This window comes from Gigantopelta aegis, chromosome 6, assembly GCF_016097555.1.
Source record: "Gigantopelta aegis isolate Gae_Host chromosome 6, Gae_host_genome, whole genome shotgun sequence".
In the NCBI taxonomy this organism is placed as follows: Eukaryota; Metazoa; Mollusca; class Gastropoda; order Neomphalida; family Peltospiridae; genus Gigantopelta; species Gigantopelta aegis.
The window spans coordinates 102,516,494-102,542,513 of record NC_054704.1 but is presented as its reverse complement, the minus strand read 5'-3'; the positions used below and the strand labels follow the sequence as shown (position 1 = coordinate 102,542,513).

Sequence of the window (26,020 nt, the reverse complement as noted above, 5' to 3'; positions counted from 1 at the left end):
AGGCATAGTTTTGGATGAGTCTAGGGTATATTAAAAACAATTTATATTAATATTTTTGGGCTCCTGGAATTGCCCTCTTTAATCTTTTTCAATCTTAATCTTTTTAAGGGCATATAAATTGTGTAATTTTTCATTTTTCATTTACCTGTTTGGAAATGCCCAGTCAAAAACAAGCGTCACACTAAAGTAATTAAAATTAATTTTTATTTAAATACCATAGGTTCAACGACGCATCAAAATCCCCCCTATGCCTTTTATAAATAATTCAAAATTTCCCCATTAAAAAGTAAATTATCTGTCCCACACTCGACCACTGGCCATGCTAGAGACTGGGTGTGGGAGAGACGTGCCTGAACCTTAATTGGATAGAGGCACGTTAATAGAGTTTACGCTACGCCAATAATTTAAGGTGCTGTTTATGTACTTACGAATAAACTGATTTTATTTGATTTGGTATGTTTTGCGATTTGGGAAAGCGCTGATCAGTGGCATAGGGGGGTACGGGGTCATGCCACCCCCCCCCCCCCCCCCCAATCAAACCTTTTTTTTTTAAACTATTAAATTTTTATAAAATCATACATACATAGTGTGGATTTTCCCCCTCCCCAATATGGGTTACCTGCATATAAAAAACATGCATATCAGCCCCATTGGCATAGCCAGGATTTGATATTGGAGGGGGGGGGGGGGGGGGATATAAAATCCTGGCTACGCCAATGGCGCAGATACGCATGTATTTCAGCTCCATTTAAAATCAACATTGTGCGTTTACATATATATATATATAAATTTTTATATAAAATTCGTTTCGAGACGAAAAAACCCGTGATGGTATAGCCATAAAATCTGTTTATACTAGTATACAATCCAGAGTTTATTACTGCACTTTTCCCCTTGTATTTTAATGTTGAAATAGACCAACAAGTTCGCTTATTACATGAATAGTCTCGCCCAAATTTTTTAGAATTTGTATGCTCCCGATTAACGCTATAAAAGGAGAAGTGTAATTGGTCGATATTTAAATTATTTATAGATGAAATGTCACCTGGAGTCCACGCAATGCTGTTAGATCTACTGGTAGACCAGTAGAGCTAATTTTAATCAAATTGTTCCCTGTGGGAAGAACTATAGCTATAACTACTTACGTTAAACACTGTTGCCGTGACAGTGTTTATGAGAAGGTAAAAACACATTAAAAAGCAAACAAAATATTTTAGTAATAAAAATGTGTTACTTAATGTTGTTCAGTACACTCATCCCATGTAACACTACATAACGTTTGTACCTACATCCACCCACCCCCTCAAGTGTTCACACAACATATTTTACTATCTTAATAATGCAATATAAATATTATTTAATAAAATAATATTTTATTTATAAAAAAATATCTTTATGTTTTTTATATACCAGTAAGACATTTCAAATATTAATTTTGAAAAGTTTCATGTCTATTTTTTTATTACTGTAAATAGTGAAAAATTGTCAGTTGGGTTAATTTTTCTTGGTAATATTTCTTTTATTTGGGCTTTCCGATACATTATTTAGGTGCACATCACATTCCACACCTGTATCTTCTTCAAGAACCCCGATCAGGCACCATTATATTGATTGGTAAATTTTCTGAAATAGGTAGCATAACAATCAAAAGTCACAGTTGCAATACACCGTTTTAAAGTTTTGACGGCAAAATACTTGAGTTTACAAAACTGGGGATATATATATATATATATATATATATATATATATATATATATATATATATATATATATATATATATATATATATATATATAAATAACAAAGACAGGAACAAGTAACCATTTTATTAGTGAATGTACATAAAATGGGGTTTAATGAGATTTCCCGCTGATGCATACAACAACATGAACAAACAAGTTTAATCTAGTTAGCTTATAACAATATCACAATGTAGCACTGTATTCAAACAAAACTATACTTCCTTTGGGGGGTGAAAAGGGAGCAGGGTGGAGAATGAAAGAAAGAAAACGATATAAACGTATTGAACTCTCCACCACCTGACTAATGGTAATCAGTGAAGCCGTGCAATGTTAACACGGAAACAGTCAAATCTATTACCACATGGTAATCAGTGAAGCCTTGCAATGTTGACACGGAAACAGTCAAATCTATTACCACATGGTAATCAGTGAAGCCGTGCAATGTTGACACGGAAACAGTCAAATCTATTACCACATGGTAATCAGCGACGCCGTGCAATGTTGACACGGAAACAGTCAAATCTATTACCACATGGTAATCAGCGAAGCCGTGCAATGTTGACACGGAAACAGTCAAATCTATTACCACATGGTAATCAGCGACGCCGTGCAATGTTGACACGGAAACAGTCAAATCTATTACCACATGGTAATCAGCGACGCCGTGCAATGTTGACACGGAAACAGTCAAATCTATTACCACATGGTAATCAGCGACGCCGTGCAATGTTGACACGGAAACAGTCAAATCTATTACCACATGGTAATCAGCGAAGCCGTGCAATGTTGACACGGAAACAGTCAAATCTATTACCACATGGTAATCAGCGAAGCCGTGCAATGCTGACACGGAAACAGTCAAATCTATTACCACATGGTAATCAGCGAAGCCGTGCAATGCTGACACGGAAACAGTCAAATCTATTACCACATGGTAATCAGCGAAGCCCTGCAATGCTGACACGGAAACAGTCAAATCTATTACCACATGGTAATCAGCGACGCCGTGCAATGCTGACACGGAAACAGTCAAATCTATTACCACATGGTAATCAGTGAAGCCGTGCAATGCTGACACGGAAACAGTCAAATCTATTACCACATGGTAATCAGTGAAGCCATGCAATGCTGACACGGAAACAGTCAAATTTATTACCACATATGTCCAGGTCCTAATCATTTTCAAATCAGCCTATAACCCAAAATAAAAAATTTAAAGTTTGTTTTCTTTAACGACACCACTAGAGCACATATGTTGTGGGATGTGAAACATTTAGTCATTTTGACATATAGTCTTAGAGCGGAAACCCGGTAATTTGTCTCATTAGTAGCAAGAGGTCTTTTATACGCACCATCCCACACACCAAGGCCTTTGATAAACCAGCCGTGGTGTACTGGCTGGAAAAAAAAATAGCCCAATAATGCAACCGACGAGGATCGATCCCAGACCGACCGCGCACTCGGCGAGCGCTTTACCACTGGGCTACGTCCCGGCTCCTATAACTCAAAAACAAGTTCAAATCGGTCTTCAAGAGTCCTGCTTTTCTCGGTTCACTACTTTCTACCTACTGACAGTCAGCGATACAGACATTTAATCAAGTCTCAGCTTAGATATATTGTTCGTTTCGGAACCGATGAACATGCATAAAACTATACACTAAATAACGCTGTAACTCATATAAAATGATTTTCAAACTCATACCATTTTTGTTTTTACAAAACATTCGTATGTAAATAAAAATATGTCTTAACAAATTACCATAAAATTATATAGATTAAATATCATTTTTAATACAGGGGTGAAGTCAAAAAGCTAGAACAGCTAAGGTATGCATGCTGCAGTGTCTCGCCTCCATTGTGATTAGTAATCAATACTGCAGTACACGGAGACTAACGGTAAACTAAACTTCGTCTGCTTTGCTTTGGCTATTCCATCGACTTCATTCCTGTATCAAAAATATTATTTATCCTATGCATGTTTTTAGAAATTTGTAAAGAAAAGCAAACCTTGATTATTTACACTGAATCTTTTTCAAAAATGTTATGAGTTAGTAATAACGTTTCAAACCATCTTTAACGTTACTCGTTACCGAGTTGCTGGCCAACTCGACGGTTTCCTTTGACGCACACTATGATACACGTGGCAAACACGATCTAGCTGCAAAATAACGTCTTACACGCCCGTCGCTTTCACTCGTTAGATACGTTTGTAAACAACTCGAAAGATAAATGGTATCTAACGGTCACTCATGTAGTATTCTCTATACACAGACCACTCTATATCTCATAAGTACGTACTTTGAACAAAAAAGAAAGAAAGAACTGGGGGGTTTTAACGACGCACTCAACACATTTTATTTACGGTTATATGACGTCAGACATTGTTATGGACCACACAGATATTGAGAGAAGAAAACGGCTGTCGCCACTTCATGGGCTAGTCTTTTCGATTAGCAACAAGGGTTCTTTTATATGCACCATCCCACAGACAGGGTAGTACATACCACGGACTTTGATATACCAGTCGTGATGCACTGGCTGGAACGAGAAATTACTTTGAACAATAACATCATTTAAACTACAATAAAGCAGGTAGCATTCAAGTATTTCAAGTCGATTATACAATATTTACAATCTTATTTGCCAGACAATGAATTCGAACTGAAATTACAAGGAAACAAACAACAAATCAACAAAAACAAAAGGACTAAGACATAGCCGTGATGAAAACCTCGCTAAATAAACTGTTCACAAGTGTCATGAACAGATTCAACCTCGCTAAATAAACTGTTCACAAGTGTCATGAACAGATTCAACCTCGCTAAATAAACTGTTCACAAGTGTCATGAACAGATTCAACCTCGCTAAATAAACTGTTCACAAGTGTCATGAACAGATTCAACCTCGCTAAATAAACTGTTCACAAGTGTCATGAACAGATTCAACCTTGCTATATACAACTGTTCACAAGTGTCATGAACAGATTCAACCTCGCGAAATAAAACTGTTCACAAGTGTCATGAACAGATTCAACCTCGCGAAATAAACTGTTCACAAGTGTCATGAACAGATTCAACCTCGCGAAATAAACTGTTCACAAGTGTCATGAACAGATTCAACCTTGCTATATACAACTGTTCACAAGTGTCATGAACAGATTCAACCTCGCTATATACAACTGTTCACAAGTGTCATGAACAGATTCAGCCTCGCTATATACAATTGTTAAGTGTCGTGAAAAGATTCAACCTCGCTATATAAAATTGTTCACAAGTGTCACGAAAAGATTCAAGTACAACGCGAATGCTAGCGGTAGAATAAAACAACTTGCTATGTTTTCTAGTTAGAGATAAATGTATTCACTTACATACATATATAATAATACATGTATCTTTTCAGGGCAATTTTTCAATTACAAAACAAAAACAAATGAGAGTATTGTATGTGGATGATCAAATTGTCAAAATGGTAATGCAAGTAATTTGAGTGTTCAATTAATTAAACGCTTTGGTCGTAATAAAACATTGGTTAGATTGTTTTTGCGCCTTTGTTAAATGAGTGCGATAGGGCATGGACCAGACGTAGCCTTAAATGAGTGCGATAGGGCATGGACCAGACGTAGCCTTATTCTTGCGTTTCACTTAAAATCAATGTAATAGGGCATGGGCCAGTCTTAGCCTTGTTTTTGCGTTTCACGTTAAATCAATGTAATAGGGCATGGACCAGGCGTAGCCTTGTTTTTGAGTTTCACGTTAAATCAATGTAATAGGGCATGGGCCAGGCGTAGCCTTGTTTTTGAGTTTCACGTTAAATCAATGTAATAGGGCATGGGCCAGGCGTAGCCTTGTTTTTGAGTTTCACGTTAAATCAATGTAATAGGGCATGGGCCAGGCGTAGCCTTGTTTTTGCGTTTCACGTTAAATCAATGTAATAGGGCATGGACCAGGCGTAGCCTTGTTTTTGCGTTTCACGTTAAATCAATGTAATAGGGCATGGACCAGGCGTAGCCTTGTTTTTGAGTTTCACGTTAAATCAATGTAATAGGGCATGGGCTAGTCGTAGACTTCGTTACAAAGTCTGTGTGCTGAACGCCACTCGAGTTAATACTATTTATACATTATTAAATTTACAATTTACTTACATTTTTCAATAAACCAATGTATTTCTGGACATCTTAATATTTGTCCTATCTCACCTGCAAATCAATTAAGCATCACCTAGTACACTCAACAAACAGTTGCGATCAGTTCGTGGATACAAACACTGTGTATACAGAAAACGAAGTAACTGTCGTGACGTCAATACTTAATGTATCAGTGAGGGAAAAAGACAAAAATCGTAAATAGGCATGAAAATATACGGTAACGAGCTGTGGAGCTGTAATCACACGGATATCCTCCTATTATTTCGGTAAATTCCCAGTAGATACAGAATATGTGAAAACTCTCAGCATCTCGTATAAACCCCGTGGATACGGACAACCACTTGTAGCCGCCGTGCTGACTACAATACAATCAGATGGTGCTTAATGCGAATGCACAGCTGTATTTAAACCCTTTTAAGTATTACTGATTATCATACAGTTTAATCTAAAAAACACACATTCTTTTTTAATGGAAGCGAATTCAGCGTTTACTGTACTTGTCATTCATTATGAAAGATGCATAGTGTTATATTAATACATATTTCGCAGCTGAATGGTCTACGAATAAAATGACATAATTATATATAGCTAAATGGTCGAGTAGGTGCACTATACAATACCATTGTGAATACACATTATCAGCATGCGCTCGACACACACATACACACACACACGTTTGTATGTATGTATGTATGTATGTATGTATGTATGTATGTATGTATGCTTTCTATTGACCTGATAACCCCAACCTGATAATTCGAAGTGGTGTCATGTCACTAAGAAATGAGTAGTGCGCATGACGGATGTTTGCTCAATTTTCAGGTAGGTCGTTTCCTCAGTTTCAAACATCCATTTACAGCAATAATTGTTGAACTGCGTAAATAAATATAACATTTACACTTCCTGTAACGTCAATCTCTTAGTTTTCAATTCTCCATTATTCGCTCTTATTCGGAACTAGCCAGCGTTTTGAATTAAGCACTTTGAAATAAAAAAGCAAGCAGCTTCCTGAAAATAATGTTTAGATTGAAACAGCGTCTGACGTCACAGTCGCTAGCAGCCAGTGATGTAGATCTTCTTCAGGTCACACATAAACTTGTTTATTTTCTCAGATATTGGTACAAAAATTGTAGCTTAATGTTGTGACACAACAGACTTTGAAATATAATCAAAGTATTTTTTTAAATTTGGAAACACATAATGATTAGGCTGTCTTTGCCATTCCCAAGATGATTTCTGGCACTTGCTATTGTCAGACTTCCGTTAGTAGTTTCTACACAATAAAACTAATAGTTTCTATACTGCTTTTGATTGACAAATATTACAAAAATATAACTTGAAACGGGTTGCATGATAAAAAAGTTTTATTAGGTTACTACGTTTTGATATCGTGATTCTTTGGCTCGCTGAAGCTCGTCTGTTACACCGTTATCTAAACCTCGCCAAAGAACCGCGATATCAAAACGTAGTAACCTGATATTCTATATTTTTATATATATATATATATATATATATATATAGAGAGAGAGAGAGAGAGAGAGAGAGAGAGAGAGAGAGAGAGAGAGAGAGAGAGAGAGAGAGAGAGAGAGAGAGAGAGAGAGAGAGAGAGAGAGAGAGAGAGAGAGAAATATATATATATATATATATATATATATATATATAGTTAGTTATGGTGTAAGTTTCTGATTTAAATCATATATAAACTTAATATTTACCAGTAAGAGTAAATATTAGAAATTAAACTAAAATTAATATTCATTTCAGTATTTGATAATTTCGAAGTTGAAGTAAAGAAGAAAGTCAATAACTGGTAGTTTTGGAGTGTCACCACATAGGCTACTCCTACCTAATAGTAGAACACAATCTTATACAAGCAATGTTCCGTAGAAAGGCCAGTACACACCATGACTTCTGAAGAACAGGTTGTGGAGCACTGGTCGGGATGCAATAAAAAAAATAGAATTGCTGAGACGGGTTGGTCCTACAATCCTTCACAACTCAGGCGTGGTGATTTGGTGGTGATGCAGTATCTCAACTCCGTCAGGTGCTCTACCACTGTTCTTACATGGTATGATTGGTGTGGTGATTTGGTGGTGATGCAGTATCTCAACTCCGTCAGGTGCTCTACCACTGTTCTTACATGGTATGATTGGTGTGGTGATTTGGTGGTGATGCAGTATCTCAACTCCGTCAGGTGCTCTACCACTGTTCTTACATGGTATGATTGGTGTGGTGATTTGGTGGTGATGCAGTATCTCAACTCCATCAGGTACTCTACCACTGTTCTTACATGGTATGATTGGTGTGGTGATTTGGTGGTGATGCAGTATCTCAACTCCATCAGGTGCTCTACCACTGTTCTTACATGGTATGATTGGTGTGGTGATTTGGTGGTGATGCAGTATCTCAACTCCATCAGGTACTCTACCACTGTTCTTACATGGTATGACTGGTGTGGTGATTTGGTGGTGATGCAGTATCTCAACTCCATCAGGTACTCTACCACTGTTCTTACATGGTATGATTGGTGTGGTGATTTGGTGGTGATGCAGTATCTCAACTCCGTCAGGTGCTCTACCACTGTTCTTACATGGTATGATTGGTGTGGTGATTTGGTGGTGATGCAGTATCTCAACTCCGTCAGGTGCTCTACCACTGTTCTTACATGGTATGATTGGTGTGGTGATTTGGTGGTGATGCAGTATCTCAACTCCGTCAGGTGCTCTACCACTGTTCTTACATGGTATGATTGGTGTGGTGATTTGGTGGTGATGCAGTATCTCAACTCCATCAGGTACTCTACCACTGTTCTTACATGGTATGATTGGTGTGGTGATTTGGTCGTGATGCAGTATCTCAACTCCGTCAGGTGCTCTACCACTGTTCTTACATGGTATGATTGGTGTGGTGATTTGGTGGTGATGCAGTATCTCAACTCCATCAGGTGCTCTACCACTGTTCTTACATGGTATGATTGGTGTGGTGATTTGGTGGTGATGCAGTATGACAACTCATCAGGTGCTCTACCACTGTTCTTACATGGTATGATTGGTGTGGTGATTTGATGGTGATGCAGTATGACAACTCATCAGGTGCTCCACCACTGTTCTTGTTCATGGTATGATTGGTGTGGTGATTTGGTGGTGATGCAGTATCTCAACACCATCAGGTGCTCTACCACTGTTCTTACATGGTATGATTGGTGTGGTGATTTGGTGGTGATGCAGTATCTCAACTCCGCCAGGTACTCTACCACTGTTCTTGTTCATGGTATGATTGGTGTGGTGATTTGATGGTGATGCAGTATCTTAACTCCATCAGGTGCTCTACCACTGTTCTTACATGGTATGATTGGTGTGGTGATTTGGTGGTGATGCAGTATCTCAACTCCGTCAGGTGCTCTACCACTGTTCTTACATGGTATGATTGGTGTGGTGATTTGGTGGTGATGCAGTATCTCAACTCCATCAGGTGCTCTACTACTGTTCTTACATGGTATGATTGGTGTGGTGATTTGGTGGTGATGCAGTATCTCAACTCCGCCAGGTGCTCTACCACTGTTCTTGTTCATGGTATGATTGGTGTGGTGATGCAGTATCTCAACTCCGCCAGGTGCTCTACCACTGTTCTTGTTCATGGTATGAGTGGTGTGGTGATGCAGTATCTCAACTCAGGCAGGTGCTCTACCACTGTTCTTATTCATGGTATGATTGGTGTGGTAATTTGGTGCTAATGCAGTATCTCTAGCTTGCTTCAAGACTATGCATTGCAAACATTTTTCTGTTTTTGGAGTCTTTGCAATGTTATTTTAAGATGGGGAGGCATAGACCCCTGGACTCCCTCCCTAGACCCACCCCTGATCAATGGCTCTCCTCCTGCCAATCTAAAAGTCTGCATTGTGTTTGTGGCCCGTGGTCTGCAGGCACTTCACGTGAACGTAGATCTTGAGCGCGGGCCCCAGTTTGATTGACAGACCGGTGAGAACATCGCTTCGTTTCATCAGTAACAGAGATTTCCCATCAATTTCCTACAAAAGAAAATTGTAATAATATTATCCACCAGTCGTGTATACTTACAGAGTAATATATTGAATAACACATATTATCATGCAACAATGCTTTCTATTGACCTGATAACCCCAACCTGATAATTCGAAGTGGTGTCATGTCACTAAGAAATGAGTAGTCAGCATGACGGATGTTTGCTCAATTTTCAGGTAGGTCGTTTTCTCATTTTTCAAACATTAATTTACAACAATAATTGTTGAACTGCATAAATAAATATAACATTTACACTTCCTGTAACATCAAATTTTTCAATTCTTCATTATTCGCTCCCATTCGGAACTAGCCAGCATTTTAAATTAAACATTTTGAAACAAAAAAGCAAGCAGCTTCCTGCAAATAGTGTTTACATTGGAACAACGTCAGTCACTAGTAGCCAGTGATGTAGATCTTCTTCAAGTCATATAAACTTGAGTTTATTTTCACAGAAAAAGGTACAAAAATTGTAATGTTGTAACACAACAGACTTTGAAATATCAAAGTATTTTATTTAAAATTTGGAAACACATAACTTTTAGGCTGGCTATGCCATTCACAAGATGTTTTCGGGTACATGCTATTGTCCGAATTCCGGTAGTAGTTTCCAAAAATACAACTTGAAAGGGGTTGTATGACCCAAAAAAAAGATTACTACGTTACTACGTTTGATATCGGATTATGTGGCTCGGTTCGATAACTGTGTGCCAGGCTCGCTGAAGGTTGCCTGTTACACTGTTATTTAAACCTCGCCAAATAACCACGATATCAAAACGTAGAAACTTGTTATTCTATATAAATACACTAGGTGGATACTAAATTTATGAATGCACAAGAAATTAATAATAAATTTATGAATGCACAAGAAATGAATGGATGGATGGTTGTATGTTAATCAGTCAGCCAGTCAGTCAGCCAATGTGAGTGCCAGTCATTCAGTCAGTCGCCATCAGTGTAAGTCATTCAATCTGTCACTGTCAGTGTCAGTTACCGTCAGTATCAGACAGCCAGCCAGCCAACCACAGTCAGTCACATTCTGTCAGTATCAGACAGCCAGCCAGCCAACCACAGTCAGTCACATTCTGTCAGTCAGTCAATGGTATAAGCACACCAATCAGAACAGAGCACAATTTGATAATAATAGAAAATGACATTTTTATTGTTTTGTAACACTTCTCAACTGATGTTCAAACATAACATTAACCAGAAATTATAAGTATTGGTACCCACTGCTAACAAAAAGGAGTCCGATATACTTCGCTAAGTACATACAACTGTTCTTTGTTAATTTTATGAGCTAACTGTGTGCTCGTCACATATTTATAATAGACTTAGAATTGTATTTTTAGACTATGGAACCAACAAACCCCTCAAACATAATAACTTCCCTTTCCTTGTATTTTTATATTATGACAAATAGTCCAAAAACAAGGGATTAATAGTTGGGTGTATAGTTTATTTCTCTTTATTCTACATTTCAGCATAATAAGCTATAAGCTTTTTTAAGAAACCTGTTCTTTTCTTGTAAGTGGTACATAGATTCTAGCCAGATATCCAACACCCCCCTCACCATAACTAATAATACTAAATTATTGATCTGGCCCTAGCACGTACCTGTTCTCTGAAAGCTTCGGCCTGTTCGTCAAATCCCACAGACTTGAAGAAAGTTACAACATCATCAATGGACCAATCAGATGCATTGGGGTAAATCTGTCCTTCCAACCTCGGTTCCCGAGGTAAGTATTTCCACGTGGAAGATGCTGTATCATCTCGGCTAGCACGATATATTTATTAACAGATTATTTCTTTATAATACAGGAACATTCACAACTGAAATTCTTATCACTACTTTGAACTATAAAGTGTATTTTGTGGTGGATGACATGTAGTGAATAAAGAATAACTGTCTAACTTCAATTTTTTAAATTGGATTCATAAACAAATAAGTATAATTCAGAATAACAGTGTTTAAGTTTTAAGGTTTATTTTAACTGGTTTAACTTTTGCAACTCAGTAGGATACAAACACAAATAAATGACAATAAACTGTATACAATATGTACATTACTGGTTGTAGGGATTCGAATGATATTTAATATTCACATTAAATGGCAATGAAATATGCAACTTAAAGAATTTAATCTTGAACTAATTAAATAACATTATTTTTAATTATTTGCTTGAATGAGATATTTTCAAAGATTATAGAGTTTTAATAGAATATTAATATACGCACCATAAAAATTTAAAATAGTGACATAGGCATGCAATCAATTCATAATATAGGTGTTATCAAATTTACGTTAAGCAGCTAGTTAAGGAAATATCCCAGTGTTTTTATTTGACCACTGTCCAAAAGATAATTAAGCTATACTAGATATGGGTGAAATTAAAGTGGTCTCTAAAGACAGGTAGCTTATTAACAGGTTTGAAAGACTTCTGAACCAAGATATCACTAATAAACACACGTAGCTGTTTTTGTTATTTACTTAGTTTTATATGGCATAATTTGTGTTGAATGTACAATAGCAGATAAAAATAATAATAGCAACAATAGTGAGGATCCACCTTTTACTCTAATACATTCAGTACTACATAAAAACATTGTACCTGTAATCCTGTGCTGCGTTTCACAAAGCGAACTTAGTGCTAAGATCATCCTAAGTGCATAACTACCTTATCAATTAAGGTGATGTTAGCGCTAAGATCACATGAAGTTTATAACTACTTTATCAATTAAGGTGATCTTAGCGCTACAATCACCTTAATTGCATAACTACCTTATCAATTAAGGTGATGTTAGCGCTAAGATCGGATGAAGTGTATAACTACTTATCAATTAAGGTGATCTCAGCGCTACGAACACCTTAATTGCATAACTACCTTATCAATTAAGGTGATGTTAGCGCTAAGATTGGATGAAGTGTATAACTACTTATCAATTAAGGTGATCTCAGCGCTACGAACACCTTAATTGCATAACTACTTTATCACGTAAAGTGATGTTAGCACTAAGATCGCCTTCTGGAAGTGGCCCTGATCAATTGTTTCGTTTTATGTAGAGTTTTGTCTGAATATTGGTATATTGTTTTACCTGTCCTCTGGTCTATCATCAATTGGTGAATCACACGGCGTGTGCAGGAATGACGGCCCAGCTTCTGGAAATAGAGTAATCTCGTTATTTACATCCATTTCTTAACACAGACCTATACAAGTAAACAAAGTCCTAGGACATGACAAATTAAAACTAAATAGCACCAAAGCATTTGAGATTTTATTAATAATTATCATAATTTAATCACTGTCACACTTTGTTAATACCATAGCCGTTTAAAAACACAAATTGCCATATACATTACCTTGCTTCACAACTGGCAGGGTATATGCTTCCCTGTTTGTGACAATGTTCATATAAGTTTTTTCTACCAATGTAGAACCACAGTGTTACAATTTATATATCTGATATACTCAATATTTACTTATTAAACAAACAGTTACTCATATTGAAAGGCAGTGAGGGATCTCTTAGAAGTACTGTCTGGCACTGAGCTAAGTCCAATCCCAACCTTCTGAACCAATACTCATCTCAGTCAAACAATACTCCACTGAGCTAAGTCCAATCCCAGCCTTCTGAACCAATACTCATATACAATTAAAGTTTATTCTGTCTAACGACACCACTACAGCTCATTGATTTATTAATAATTGGTTATTGGATGTCAAACGTTTGGTCATTTGATACGTAGTCTTCATAGACCCTTCAATGAAGAAACCTCTTGTGAGTGCTCTGTTGACTGAGTGAAGGAAGCAATGTTTTAGGTTTGACCCTTCAATGAAGAAACCTCTAGTGAGTGCTCTGTTGACTGAGTGAAGGAAGCAATGTTTTAGGTTTGACCCTTCAATGAAGAAACCTCTAGTGAGTGTTCTGTTGACTGAGTGAAGGAAGCAATGTTTTAGGTTTGACCCTTCAATGAAGAAACCTCTAGTGAGTGCTCTGTTGACTGAGTGAAAGAAGCAATGTTTTAGGTTTGACCCTTCAATGAAGAAATCTCTAGTGAGTGAAGGAAGCAATGTTTTGGGTTTGACACTTCAATGAAGAAACCTCTAGTGAGTGCTCTGTTGACTGAGTGGAGGAAGCAATGTTTTAGGTTTGACCCTTCAATGAAGAAAGCTCTTGTGAGTGCTCTGTTGACTGGGTGAAGGAAGCAATGTTTTAGGTTTGACCCTTCAATGAAGAAATCTCTAGTGAGTGAAGGAAGCAATGTTTTGGGTTTGACACTTCAATGAAGAAACCTCTAGTGAGTGCTCTGTTGACTGAGTGAAGGAAGCAATGTTTTAGGTCTGACCCTTCAATGAAGAAAGCTCTTGTGAGTGCTCTGTTGACTGAGTGAAAGAAGCAATGCTTTAGGTTTGACCCTTCAATGAAGAAACCTCTTGCGAGTGCTCTGTTGACTGAGTGAAAGAAGCAATGCTTTAGGTTTGACCCTTCAATGAAGAAAGCTCTTGTGAGTGCTCTGTTGACTGAGTGAAAGAAGCAATGCTTTAGGTTTCACCCTTCAATGAAGAAACCTCTTGCGAGTGCTCTGTTGACTGGGTGAAGGAAGCAATGTTTTAGGTTTGACCCTTCAATGAAGAAACCTCTAGTGAGTGTAGGAAGCAATGTTTTAGGTTTGACCCTTCAATGAAGAAACCTCTAGTGAGTGAAGGAAGCAATGTTTTAGGTTTGACCCTTCAATGAAGAAACCTCTAGTGAGTGCTCTGTTGACTGAGTGAAAGAAGCAATGTTTTAGGTTTGACCCTTCAATGAAGAAACCTCTAGTGAGTGCTCTGTTGACTGAGTGAAGGAAGCAATGTTTTAGGTTTGACCCTTCAATGAAGAAACCTCTAGTGAGTGCTCTGTTGACCGAGTGAAGGAAGCAATGTTTTAGGTTTGACCCTTCAATGAAGAAACCTCTAGTGAGTGCTCTGTTGACCGAGTGAAGAAAGCAATGTTTTAGGTTTGATCCTTCAATGAAGAAACCTCTAGTGAGTGCTCTGTTGACTGAGTGAAGGAAGCAATGTTTTAGGTTTGACCCTTCAATGAAGAAACCTCTAGTGAGTGAAGGAAGCAATGTTTTAGGTTTGACCCTTCAATGAAGAAACCTCTAGTGAGTGAAGGAAGCAATGTTTTAGGTTTGATCCTTCAATGAAGAAACCTCTAGTGAGTGCTCTGTTGACTGAGTGAAGGAAGCAATGTTTTAGGTTTGACCCTTCAATGAAGAAACCTCTAGTGAGTGAAGGAAGCAATGTTTTAGGTTTGACCCTTCAATGACAAAACCTCTAGTGAGTGAAGGAAGCAATGTTTTAGGTTTGACCCTTCAATGAAGAAACCTCTAGTGAGTGCTCTGTTGACCGAGTGAAGGAAGCAATGTTTTAGGTTGGATCCTTCAATGAAGAAACCTCTAGTGAGTGCTCTGTTGACTGAGTGAAGGAAGCAATGTTTTAGGTTTGATCCTTCAATGAAGAAACCTCTAGTGAGTGAAGGGAGCAATGTTTTAGGTTTGACCCTTCAATGAAGAAACCTCTAGTGAGTGCTCTGTTGACTGGGTGAAGGAAGCAATGTTTTAGGTTTGATCCTTCAATGAAGAAACCTCTAGTGAGTGTAGGAAGCAATGTTTTAGGTTTGACCCTTCAATGAAGAAACCTCTAGTGAGTGAAAGAAGCAATGTTTTAGGTTTGACCCTTCAATGAAGAAACCTCTAGTGAGTGAAGGAAGCAATGTTTTAGGTTTGACCCTTCAATGAAGAAACCTCTAGTGAGTGCTCTGTTGACTGAGTGAAGGAAGCAATGTTTTAGGTTTGACCCTTCAATGAAGAAACCTCTAGTGAGTGCTCCGTTGACCGAGTGAAGGAAGCAATGTTTTAGGTTTGATCCTTCAATGAAGAAACCTCTAGTGAGTGCTCTGTTGACTGAGTGAAGGAAGCAATGTTTTAGGTTTGACCCTTCAATGAAGAAACCTCTAGTGAGTGCTCTGTTGACCGAGTGCAGGAAGCAATGTTTTAGGTTTGATCCTTCAATGAAGAAACCTCTAGTGAGTGCTCTGTTGACTGGGTGAAGGAAGCAATGTTTTAGGTTTGATCCTTCAATGAAGAAACCTCTAGTGAGTGTAGGAAGCAATGTTTTAGGTTTGACCCTTCAATGAAGAAACCTCTAGTGAGTGAAAGAAGCAATGTTTTAGGTTTGACCCTTCAATGAAGAAACCTCTAGTGAGTGAAGGAAGCAATGTTTTAGGTTTGACCCTTCAATGAAGAAACCTCTAGTGAGTGCTCTGTTGACTGAGTGAAGGAAGCAATGTTTTAGGTTTGACCCTTCAATGAAGAAACCTCTAGTGAGTGCTCTGTTGACCGAGTGAAGGAAGCAATGTTTTAGGTTTGATCCTTCAATGAAGAAACCTCTAGTGAGTGCTCTGTTGACTGAGTGAAGGAAGCAATGTTTTAGGTTTGACCCTTCAATGAAGAAACCTCTAGTGAGTGCTCTGTTGACTGAGTGAAGGAAGCAATGTGTTTGACCCTTCAATGAAGAAACCTCTAGTGAGTGAAGGAAGCAATGTTTTAGCTTTGACCCTTCAATGAAGAAACCTCTAGTGAGTGAAGGAAGCAATGTTTTAGGTTTGACCCTTCAATGAAGAAACCTCTAGTGAGTGAAGGAAGCAATGTTTTAGGTTTGATCCTTCAATGAAGAAACCTCTAGTGAGTGCTCTGTTGACTGAGTGAAGGAAGCAATGTTTTAGGTTTGACCCTTCAATGAAGAAACCTCTAGTGAGTGCTCTGTTGACTGAGTGAAGGAAGCAATGTTTTAGGTTTGACCCTTCAATGAAGAAACCTCTAGTGAGTGCTCTGTTGACTGAGTGTAGGAAGCAATGTTTTAGGTTTGACCCTTCAATGAAGAAATCTCTAGTGAGTGAAGGAAGCAATGTTTTGGGTTTGACACTTCAATGAAGAAACCTCTAGTGAGTGCTCTGTTGACTGAGTGAAGGAAGCAATGTTTTAGGTTTGACCCTTCAATGAAGAAACCTCTAGTGAGTGCTCTGTTGACTGAGTGAAGGAAGCAATGTTTTAGGTTTGACCCTTCAATAAAGAAACCTCTAGTGAGTGCTCTGTTGACTGAGTGTAGGAAGCAATGTTTTAGGTTTGACCCTTCAATGAAGAAATCTCTAGTGAGTGAAGGAAGCAATGTTTTGGGTTTGACCCTTCAATGAAGAAACCTCTAGTGAGTGCTCTGTTGACTGAGTGAAGGAAGCAATGTTTTAGGTGTGATCCTTCAATGAAGAAACCTCTAGTGAGTGCTCTGTTGACTGAGTGAAGGAAGCAATGTTTTAGGTTTGACCCTTCAATGAAGAAACCTCTAGTGAGTGCTCTGTTGACTGAGTGAAGGAAGCAATGTGTTTGACCCTTCAATGAAGAAACCTCTAGTGAGTGCTCTGTTGACTGAGTGAAGGAAGCAATGAAGAAGAAACCTCTAGTGAGTGAAGGAAGCAATGTTTTAGCTTTGACCCTTCAATGAAGAAACCTCTAGTGAGTGAAGGAAGCAATGTTTTAGGTTTGACCCTTCAATGAAGAAACCTCTAGTGAGTGAAGGAAGCAATGTTTTAGGTTTGATCCTTCAATGAAGAAACCTCTAGTGAGTGCTCTGTTGACTGAGTGAAGGAAGCAATGTTTTAGGTTTGACCCTTCAATGAAGAAACCTCTAGTGAGTGCTCTGTTGACTGAGTGAAGGAAGCAATGTTTTAGGTTTGACCCTTCAATGAAGAAACCTCTAGTGAGTGCTCTGTTGACTGAGTGTAGGAAGCAATGTTTTAGGTTTGACCCTTCAATGAAGAAATCTCTAGTGAGTGAAGGAAGCAATGTTTTGGGTTTGACACTTCAATGAAGAAACCTCTAGTGAGTGCTCTGTTGACTGAGTGAAGGAAGCAATGTTTTAGGTTTGACCCTTCAATGAAGAAACCTCTAGTGAGTGCTCTGTTGACTGAGTGAAGGAAGCAATGTTTTAGGTTTGACCCTTCAATAAAGAAACCTCTAGTGAGTGCTCTGTTGACTGAGTGTAGGAAGCAATGTTTTAGGTTTGACCCTTCAATGAAGAAATCTCTAGTGAGTGAAGGAAGCAATGTTTTGGGTTTGACACTTCAATGAAGAAACCTCTAGTGAGTGCTCTGTTGACTGAGTGTAGGAAGCAATGTTTTAGGTTTGACCCTTCAATGAAGAAATCTCTAGTGAGTGAAGGAAGCAATGTTTTGGGTTTGACACTTCAATGAAGAAACCTCTAGTGAGTGCTCTGTTGACTGAGTGAAGGAAGCAATGTTTTAGGTTTGACCCTTCAATGAAGAAACCTCTAGTGAGTGCTCTGTTGACTGAGTGAAGGAAGCAATGTTTTAGGTTTGACCCTTCAATGAAGAAACCTCTAGTGAGTGCTCTGTTGACTGAGTGAAGGAAGCAATGTTTTAGGTTTGACCCTTCAATAAAGAAACCTCTAGTGAGTGCTCTGTTGACTGAGTGTAGGAAGCAATGTTTTAGGTTTGACCCTTCAATGAAGAAATCTCTAGTGAGTGAAGGAAGCAATGTTTTGGGTTTGACACTTCAATGAAGAAACCTCTAGTGAGTGCTCTGTTGACTGAGTGAAGGAAGCAATGTTTTAGGTTTGACCCTTCAATGAAGAAACCTCTAGTGAGTGCTCTGTTGACTGAGTGAAGGAAGCAATGTTTTAGGTTTGACCCTTCAATGAAGAAACCTCTAGTGAGTGCTCTGTTGACTGAGTGTAGGAAGCAATGTTTTAGGTTTGACCCTTCAATGAAGAAATCTCTAGTGAGTGAAGGAAGCAATGTTTTGGGTTTGACACTTCAATGAAGAAACCTCTAGTGAGTGCTCTGTTGACTGAGTGAAGGAAGCAATGTTTTAGGTTTGACCCTTCAATGAAGAAACCTCTAGTGAGTGCTCTGTTGACTGAGTGTAGGAAGCAATGTTTTAGGTTTGACCCTTCAATGAAGAAATCTCTATTGAGTGAAGGAAGCAATGTTTTGGGTTTGACACTTCAATGAAGAAACGTCTAGTGAGTGCTCTGTTGACTGAGTAAAAGAAGCAATGTTTTGGGTTTGATCCTTCAATGAAGAAACCTCCTGTGAGTGCTCTGTTGACTGAGTGAAGGAAGCAATGTTTTAGGTTTGACCCTTCAATGAAGAAACCTCTAGTGAGTGCTCTGTTGACTGAGTGAAGGAAGCAATGTTTTATTTAACAACACTCAACATATTTTAATCACGGTTATATGGCATCTGACATATGGTTAACGACCACACAGACAAGAAATGGGTGTAACGGGGAATACATATTTGGCCGTTTGTATATAAATAACATATTTTATCGTTTACTATTAATATTTATTTTAGGATTCTATTTATTTTATTATAGAATATTCTCTATCTATGTTGAGAATATTATATTGGTGCATTAGACAAAGCCTTTTATGGTTGGTTCCCGCCATACTGGCTAGGGACGAGCCATTGGTTGATTCTATCCAATGGCTATGTGTATGTTGTGTCACGTGATCGTGAGTCAGGTCCGTGCAGACGGTCACAGTATACGTTACATACTTACACAGGGTACAACGACTTGCCTTTTCCTTTTCCTGAGCCTTTCGTTATCTTCAGACTTTCTTTTGGCACTTACAGGTTCGACTAATATGCATGTATTAATTGTTATAATAATGTTTATTACATTATTTTAGATATATGTAAATATAATACATAATGTGGAAAAGTGTTTAGACATCCATTATTAATAATAAGTAAATACGTTTTAAATATTGAATTCACTAAAACACACTAAACGAATAAATATATATATATGGACGAGTTAACTTTATAAACAGTAATAAAGTAAAGGTGTTGGATATATACTATTAAACGTATAAATATTGATAGAGGCGCAGGTTAATTGTATAAGCAGAATTAGTGATTAGTGTTGGATGAAGAGATGTCTAATTGCTGTAGTTTTATTATCTATTTGAGTGTTAGCTTATATTTTACCCATTTATTCACAGGATGTAGTCCAGGTTGACGTGTTATCATCCTATACGGTTCATCGCCCACAGCGAAGTGTGTAGTAGTAGTAGTATTGTCTATTTCTGTATTACCTGCAATTTATGCAGCGAAGGTGTTTCACGTGCGTCTTCACCAACGTACGTCACGTGTTTCACCTGCACTGTAACCGAGTTGTTTATGTATAAAAAAATATTTAAAATTGAACGTTCCGCTTTGTATTTTTTAATGGTTTTTATTTTAATGTTTTGTCATACGTTATTGTTTATTTTATATTGACAGCATTTGAAATGGGGAAGTTATTTGTTTTGTAATCAAGTGACGTTGGCAATAATGTTGCCAAGTCTTTACTGTTTTTGTATTTTTTTATGACCGCATTTAATTATCTTAAATGCATGTAATTATTTTGATGATTGTTTTTGGCACTAATGTCGCTGAAACGTATATGTATATTTTTGAAGGAAAGTATTATGCCAGTAACTTGGCATAATTGTGTGATAATGATTTAAATGAGTATATATATATTGCTATGTAATATGACATATGTAATTTATTTTTATGATTAAGTCGAGGTTGTTAATTATTATTACTACCAGTGTATTTATCGTTTGAAATACTTTTTACAGAACCACGGTTATGGTGTGATAGAGCGTCACCATTTGCATAAACCCTCGATCCCTTCCCAGTCTTCTTGTTTCTTTTGGGGAAACGAATACTTTTGAGTAGGCTACATGGGCTACTCATTCTGATGAGCGATAAGATATCTTTTACGTGCAGCATCCCACAGACAGGATAGTACAAAAACGGCTTATACCACTGGTCTACATCCTACCCTTGACTGAGCGATATCCTGCCCTCAAGTACTCATAGTTACCATTTTCTAGTTTGCCTTCTCTTGGATACAAACTGCCATCTACTTCCTGGGAATCAAGCGCCTTGGCAGAAACCCCATCACTTTCACATTCAGAACAGACCCATTTTCCTGAAGAAAATAAATACACCACCTTATTTATAACGGTCAAACTTGTAAAAAGCAGCTTTCAAATGGGGTATTAAAATCACAGACTAATTTGCTAGATGTGTATTGTTTGTGGTTCAAATCAAATGCTTTTTACGGACATTAGAAACACCATGATGATTATATTAGTATTTCTGCCAGAAATACATTTTTGGCGCTATGGAATTGAATGCAACCAGTCATCAAGGGGTATGGAGTATAGGTTAAGTTTAGGGTTAGGGTTAAGAAAATCATAAAGTAAGTAAGGATAAGAGTAATTAATTTTGTCAAAAGGTTAACTTAAAATAATAAAATCTGCCAAAAATGTATGTACGGCACCATACTCGTTTTACCCTCTGGCAGAAACCTTGCACATAACACAACTGATTTTCACAAATTGGTTATTTATGCATGATTTTAAAAGTCATCTCATATCGAATAATGCTTAGATTATCAAAATTATTGTACACTGCAAAATAGACAGGATAAATGCCTTTAAAAACAAGTATAAAGAATTATCTAACCCAACAATATTAGGATAAGTGTCTTTAAAAACAAATATAAAAAATGATTCGTCCCAACAATATTAGGATAAGTCTTTAAAAAGAGATATGAAAAATTATCCAGCCCAACAATATTAACAATATTAGGATGCGTTCCTTTAAAAACAAATAAAAAGAATGATCCAATACATTAATATTAACAATATTAGGATAAATGCCTTTAAAAAAAATAAAGAACGATCCAATTTAATATTAACCAATTATAATTGGTGTTAGATAATAATCATTAAGTATAATTACCAAGAGGTTTTTCAGACACATTTGGCTGATGACAGTTTGTGTGGTATCCTTTATCACACCCATCACAAAACAGCATTAGATCCTGAAAATATACGTATGTCACTTAATTGTAGAGTTCCAACAAAACTTATGGCCATTAGTTTATATACGTTATATTTAACTAGTTATACATACATAGGTAAAACAATTGATTTAATTTGTTAATAAATATTTACGTGAGAGAAATTTAACAAAATAATAACATGCAGTCAAACTTACAGGATCTCCTGCATCGGTGCAGACGTAACAGGTTTTGCAATCAATGCATTGCCATGGCAACCGACTAGCCCGTTTGGCGAGTTCTACTGAATAGTCCATGCATGATGGGTGAGCTGAAATAGGAGATGAACTACATGATTACATATCACATTACTTAGCTGAACACAAGGCCATCTATATGTGTCCATTAACTGTTTAGTGTACTGCACCAGACGCGTGGCCAGGTAGTGGGTTTCAGGACAAAACAGTCTAAGACCCCATCACTACGCTAAAATCCCTGCTCACGCGCCTGTATACACAACATTTCACATTTCTAATTACTATATTAATTTATTAAAAGTGCCATTTTCATCAATACAGTTTTCATGTCATTTTCCTTAATTGTCTGGCTACAAGCGGATTTGTGAAACTCCTCTTTGGCATTGGTCAGTTCAACAATTACGTAACGTATGTGTGAATGTCACAGACAGTGCGACTTAAAAGTGGGGTGTATCACGGAGTAACCCGGAGTATTGACAGTCCGATGGCCCGGGGAAGAGAAATGTAAGAGTCCGAACCGGTTAGCGGGGGTAGGGGAATATCACCGTAAGAAACATTATAATTTCAGATGTAGAAATGTAGCATTTCCAACATTTTGAGCATAAAACGGGGAATAGTCGCGTGGAGGCACGGCCCCTGATACTGAATGCAAACACAACGCATTCATCGGTCCTATCACAAGCGTTACGTAATTGTGAAATGGCTCCTTCCATCAATATGTGTCGTTCAAACGTTACTTTGCTGACTTTTCATAAAGCTACTGGTATATATATTTTAAAGCTATATTGAGTTTTGAGTTGAGTTGAGCACTTTGCATGCATCTATCGAAACATATTTTTTTATCTTTCTTGTATCTTCTCTTGTTTCATGCTAGTTGCCATTTCGTCACGCTAACCTAAAATACGGATATCTCGCACCTACAGAACAAAATCATGAACATAAGTAACTACGTTAATTTCTCACTCCCCCAAAAAAGCTATCCATAATTGTTCTTAAAAATCGTTGATCATCTTTAACGTTTTCTCTAGTGATTTCCAAACATTTGACAGGTTTTGCTACTGGACGACAGTACCTATTCCAACTGAAGCGAAAAAATAACACACAGTTCCAACGACCAGGATGGATGCTACGATCTAACGCAAGGTGAGTGAATGTTCCAGAACTGAGCAACTGTTCGAGGTGTTAAACGCGGTCACAAACATCCATAGTTATGTGTTTGATCGTTTCATTGTTCTTCCCCTCATTATCAGAACGGCGAAATGAAAACACAGAGACAAACAAAAATCGATCGATACACATTCATCTTATTCCGAAAAAAAAAACCCATAACTTTTAATAAAAACAAAAATATAATAACGGAAAGTCAACTTGTTTCTTAACGTCAAGGACAACTTTCTTGCATCTGAATGTGTATACCCTCGCACTCGATTTTTTAGTTTTTCTCTCCTCTCTCTTAACCGAACTGTTTAAATCATTGGTTTCTGGTAAAGAAAAGAATCGCTCAAGCACTATCACAATCGATCGATTCTAACTACACATATCGCATTTATAACGACGTCGGGAAAGCGCGGGTTAGAAACAAGAGACAGACGAACACGCGAAGCTTCCCGCTATAAACAGATCAGTGCCAAACGAACAAACCTCGAGCGCCGCAGTCTTTGCACACAAGGAATTTCTCCGGCTGTCCCTTCCTGTTGAAGGCCCACGTCTGCTGGCAGAAGTTGCACCTCCCATCCTGGCATTGGGGGGTGGGCACGAGTTGCGGGCTCGGCGACGGCGAGGGAGCTGTTGACGAGGGCAGCGTGTCCATGCTCTCCTCCTCAGTGTCAACCACAGGGCGGGGCTTCTGGCGGTGCGGCTCCTAAACATAGACTATAACACATTATCACTGAACGGCGTAGTAGTAAAAATTGATTTAGCGTTTGGCTGTTTATAGTGTCCTGTAATGATGGAAGGCGGTTACGGTGTCATTGAATAAGCATGTTCTGTTTTATCAGGCGGTTAAAAGAAAACTGTCGTAAACTGGTCTTTAAGAGACTGTCCTGGGTTTGCTGGCATTGTAAAATATTTCCGATTAATAAAACTCTTTGACGATTAAAGTTACATACTAAATGTAGTTTCTTGTTTAGGTATCAGTGATGCAAAAATATATGTATTAGGAAATACAGTGAAGTCTGACCTAATATAAACACAAGGACGATCAGAAACACATTTAATATACAGTCACTGGTATGCCATGAATAAACATATAGTCCTGCAAATAGGGCCTCCTTAATAGGGGGTACCGGTACCGGTAGGGTAACATTAGTTTACATGGCTAGACTTTATTATACGCCCATCTATGATGGGTCGTAATATGGTATGGCGTTGTCCGTACGTCCGGACCATATCTTACATACAGGAAACGTTTTATTTAACGACGCACTCAACACATTTTATTTAAGGTTATATGGCGTCAGACATATGGTTAAGGACCACACAGATATTGAGAGAGGAAACCCGCTGTTGCCACTTCATGGGCTACTCTTTTCGATTAGCAGCAAGGGATTTTTTATATGCACTATCCTACAAACAGGATAGTACATACCACGGCCTTTGTTACACCAGTTGTGGAGCACTGGCTGGAACGAGAAATAGCCCAATGGGACCACCGACTGGGATCGATCCTAGATCAACCGCACATCAAGCGAAACTTAGCTACTTGGCTATGTCCCGCCCTCCTACATACAGATGCATACAGGAGCAACAAACTTCACAAGTAGGAACAACTTGGGATGGTGGTGTGTCGCGTACTATTACTAGGTCACTGTGACCTACCTTTCATGGTCTACTGCACATAACAGTAAATCCCTGTCCAGACCATATCTTGCATACAGATGCATACAGGACTATCAGACCTCACATATAGGAACAACTTGGTATGGTGGTGTGTCGCGTTCTATTACTAGGTCACTGTGACCTACTTTTCATGGTTTACTGCTAATAACAGTAAATCCTTGTCCGGACCAATATCTTGCATACAGATTCATACAGGACCATCAAATCTCGCATGTAGGAATAACTTGGGATGGCGGTGTGTAGCGTTCTATTACTAGGTCATAATGACTTACTTTTCACGGTCTACTACACATAACAATATATCGTGGTTCTCAGTTTGTAGTGCCTGTGGAGCGACATTAGACTTGCACAAAGGTATGTTGACCATAGGAGAGCAAGTTATCTCAGTAGTTTGAGTGGAAAAAGTGAGTGGAAAAAGTGACCGTGGCGGAAGAGGATGAGTTACCACCGTACTGATTGTTTGGTTTAGGTGCATTGTGTGTTGACCTCTGAGTTCATGATGGAGCCTGACATGGAGAACATGCCATTATTTGTGTTCTTGCTATGTCATTATTAGTGCTCTTGCTATGTCACTATTAGTGCTCTTGCTATGTCACTATTAGTGCTCTTGCTATGTCACTATTAGTGCTCTTGGTATGCCATTATTAGTGCTCTTGCTATGTCACTATTAGTGCTCTTGTTATGTCACTATTAGTGCTCTTGCTATGTCACTATTAGTGCTCTTGCTATGCCACTATTAGTGCTCTTGCTATGTCACTATTAGTGCTCTTGCTATGTCACTATTAGTGCTCTTGGTATGCCATTATTAGTGCTCTTGCTATGTCACATATATTTCATGCTGCTGGGGATCGAATTCTTATTAGACCTGTCTGATATATCGAAAGCTGAGTTGAGCTCCAAGAATAATTTTGATTTTAGTGAGTTCACCACTGCTGAACATTAGACAAACACAGGAATGTCTAGGCCCGTCAAGAAACGGATGCGGCAAACATCACATGTTGATGGTTCAGGACATCTACTTACAAAACAAATGGGAATTGTGTGATTCTGTATGGCGTTTTATGTTGATACACCTAACATTTAAGCGGTTTCAG

General features: G+C 38.1%; 2 protein-coding genes across 2 annotated transcripts in view; both read right to left on the bottom strand.

The window, feature by feature from the left end:
- Positions 1–7,469: 7,469 nt before the first annotated feature.
- On the bottom strand, positions 7,470–9,697 carry LOC121376055. The gene is made up of 2 exons (XM_041503832.1): positions 7,969–9,697; positions 7,470–7,893 (listed from the first exon to the last, which is right to left on the bottom strand). The coding sequence occupies exons 1-2, from the start codon at positions 8,825–8,827 to the stop codon at positions 7,868–7,870; spliced, it is 885 nt and encodes a 294-aa protein (XP_041359766.1). The 5' UTR covers positions 8,828–9,697; the 3' UTR covers positions 7,470–7,867.
- A 57-nt stretch (positions 9,698–9,754) lies between these two features.
- Positions 9,755–26,020, bottom strand: part of LOC121376054 (histone acetyltransferase KAT6B-like) — a 30,776-nt gene continuing 14,510 nt past the window's right edge. Inside the window, exons 2-8 of the mRNA XM_041503831.1 lie at positions 23,730–23,949; positions 22,050–22,162; positions 21,792–21,873; positions 20,866–20,973; positions 13,020–13,083; positions 11,541–11,700; positions 9,755–9,913 (exon numbers count right to left, since the gene is read on the bottom strand). Coding sequence (XP_041359765.1) covers positions 9,770–9,913; positions 11,541–11,700; positions 13,020–13,083; positions 20,866–20,973; positions 21,792–21,873; positions 22,050–22,162; positions 23,730–23,949 — 891 coding nt within the window. The 3' untranslated portion in view covers positions 9,755–9,769. The remainder of the gene's footprint in view (positions 9,914–11,540; positions 11,701–13,019; positions 13,084–20,865; positions 20,974–21,791; positions 21,874–22,049; positions 22,163–23,729; positions 23,950–26,020) is intronic.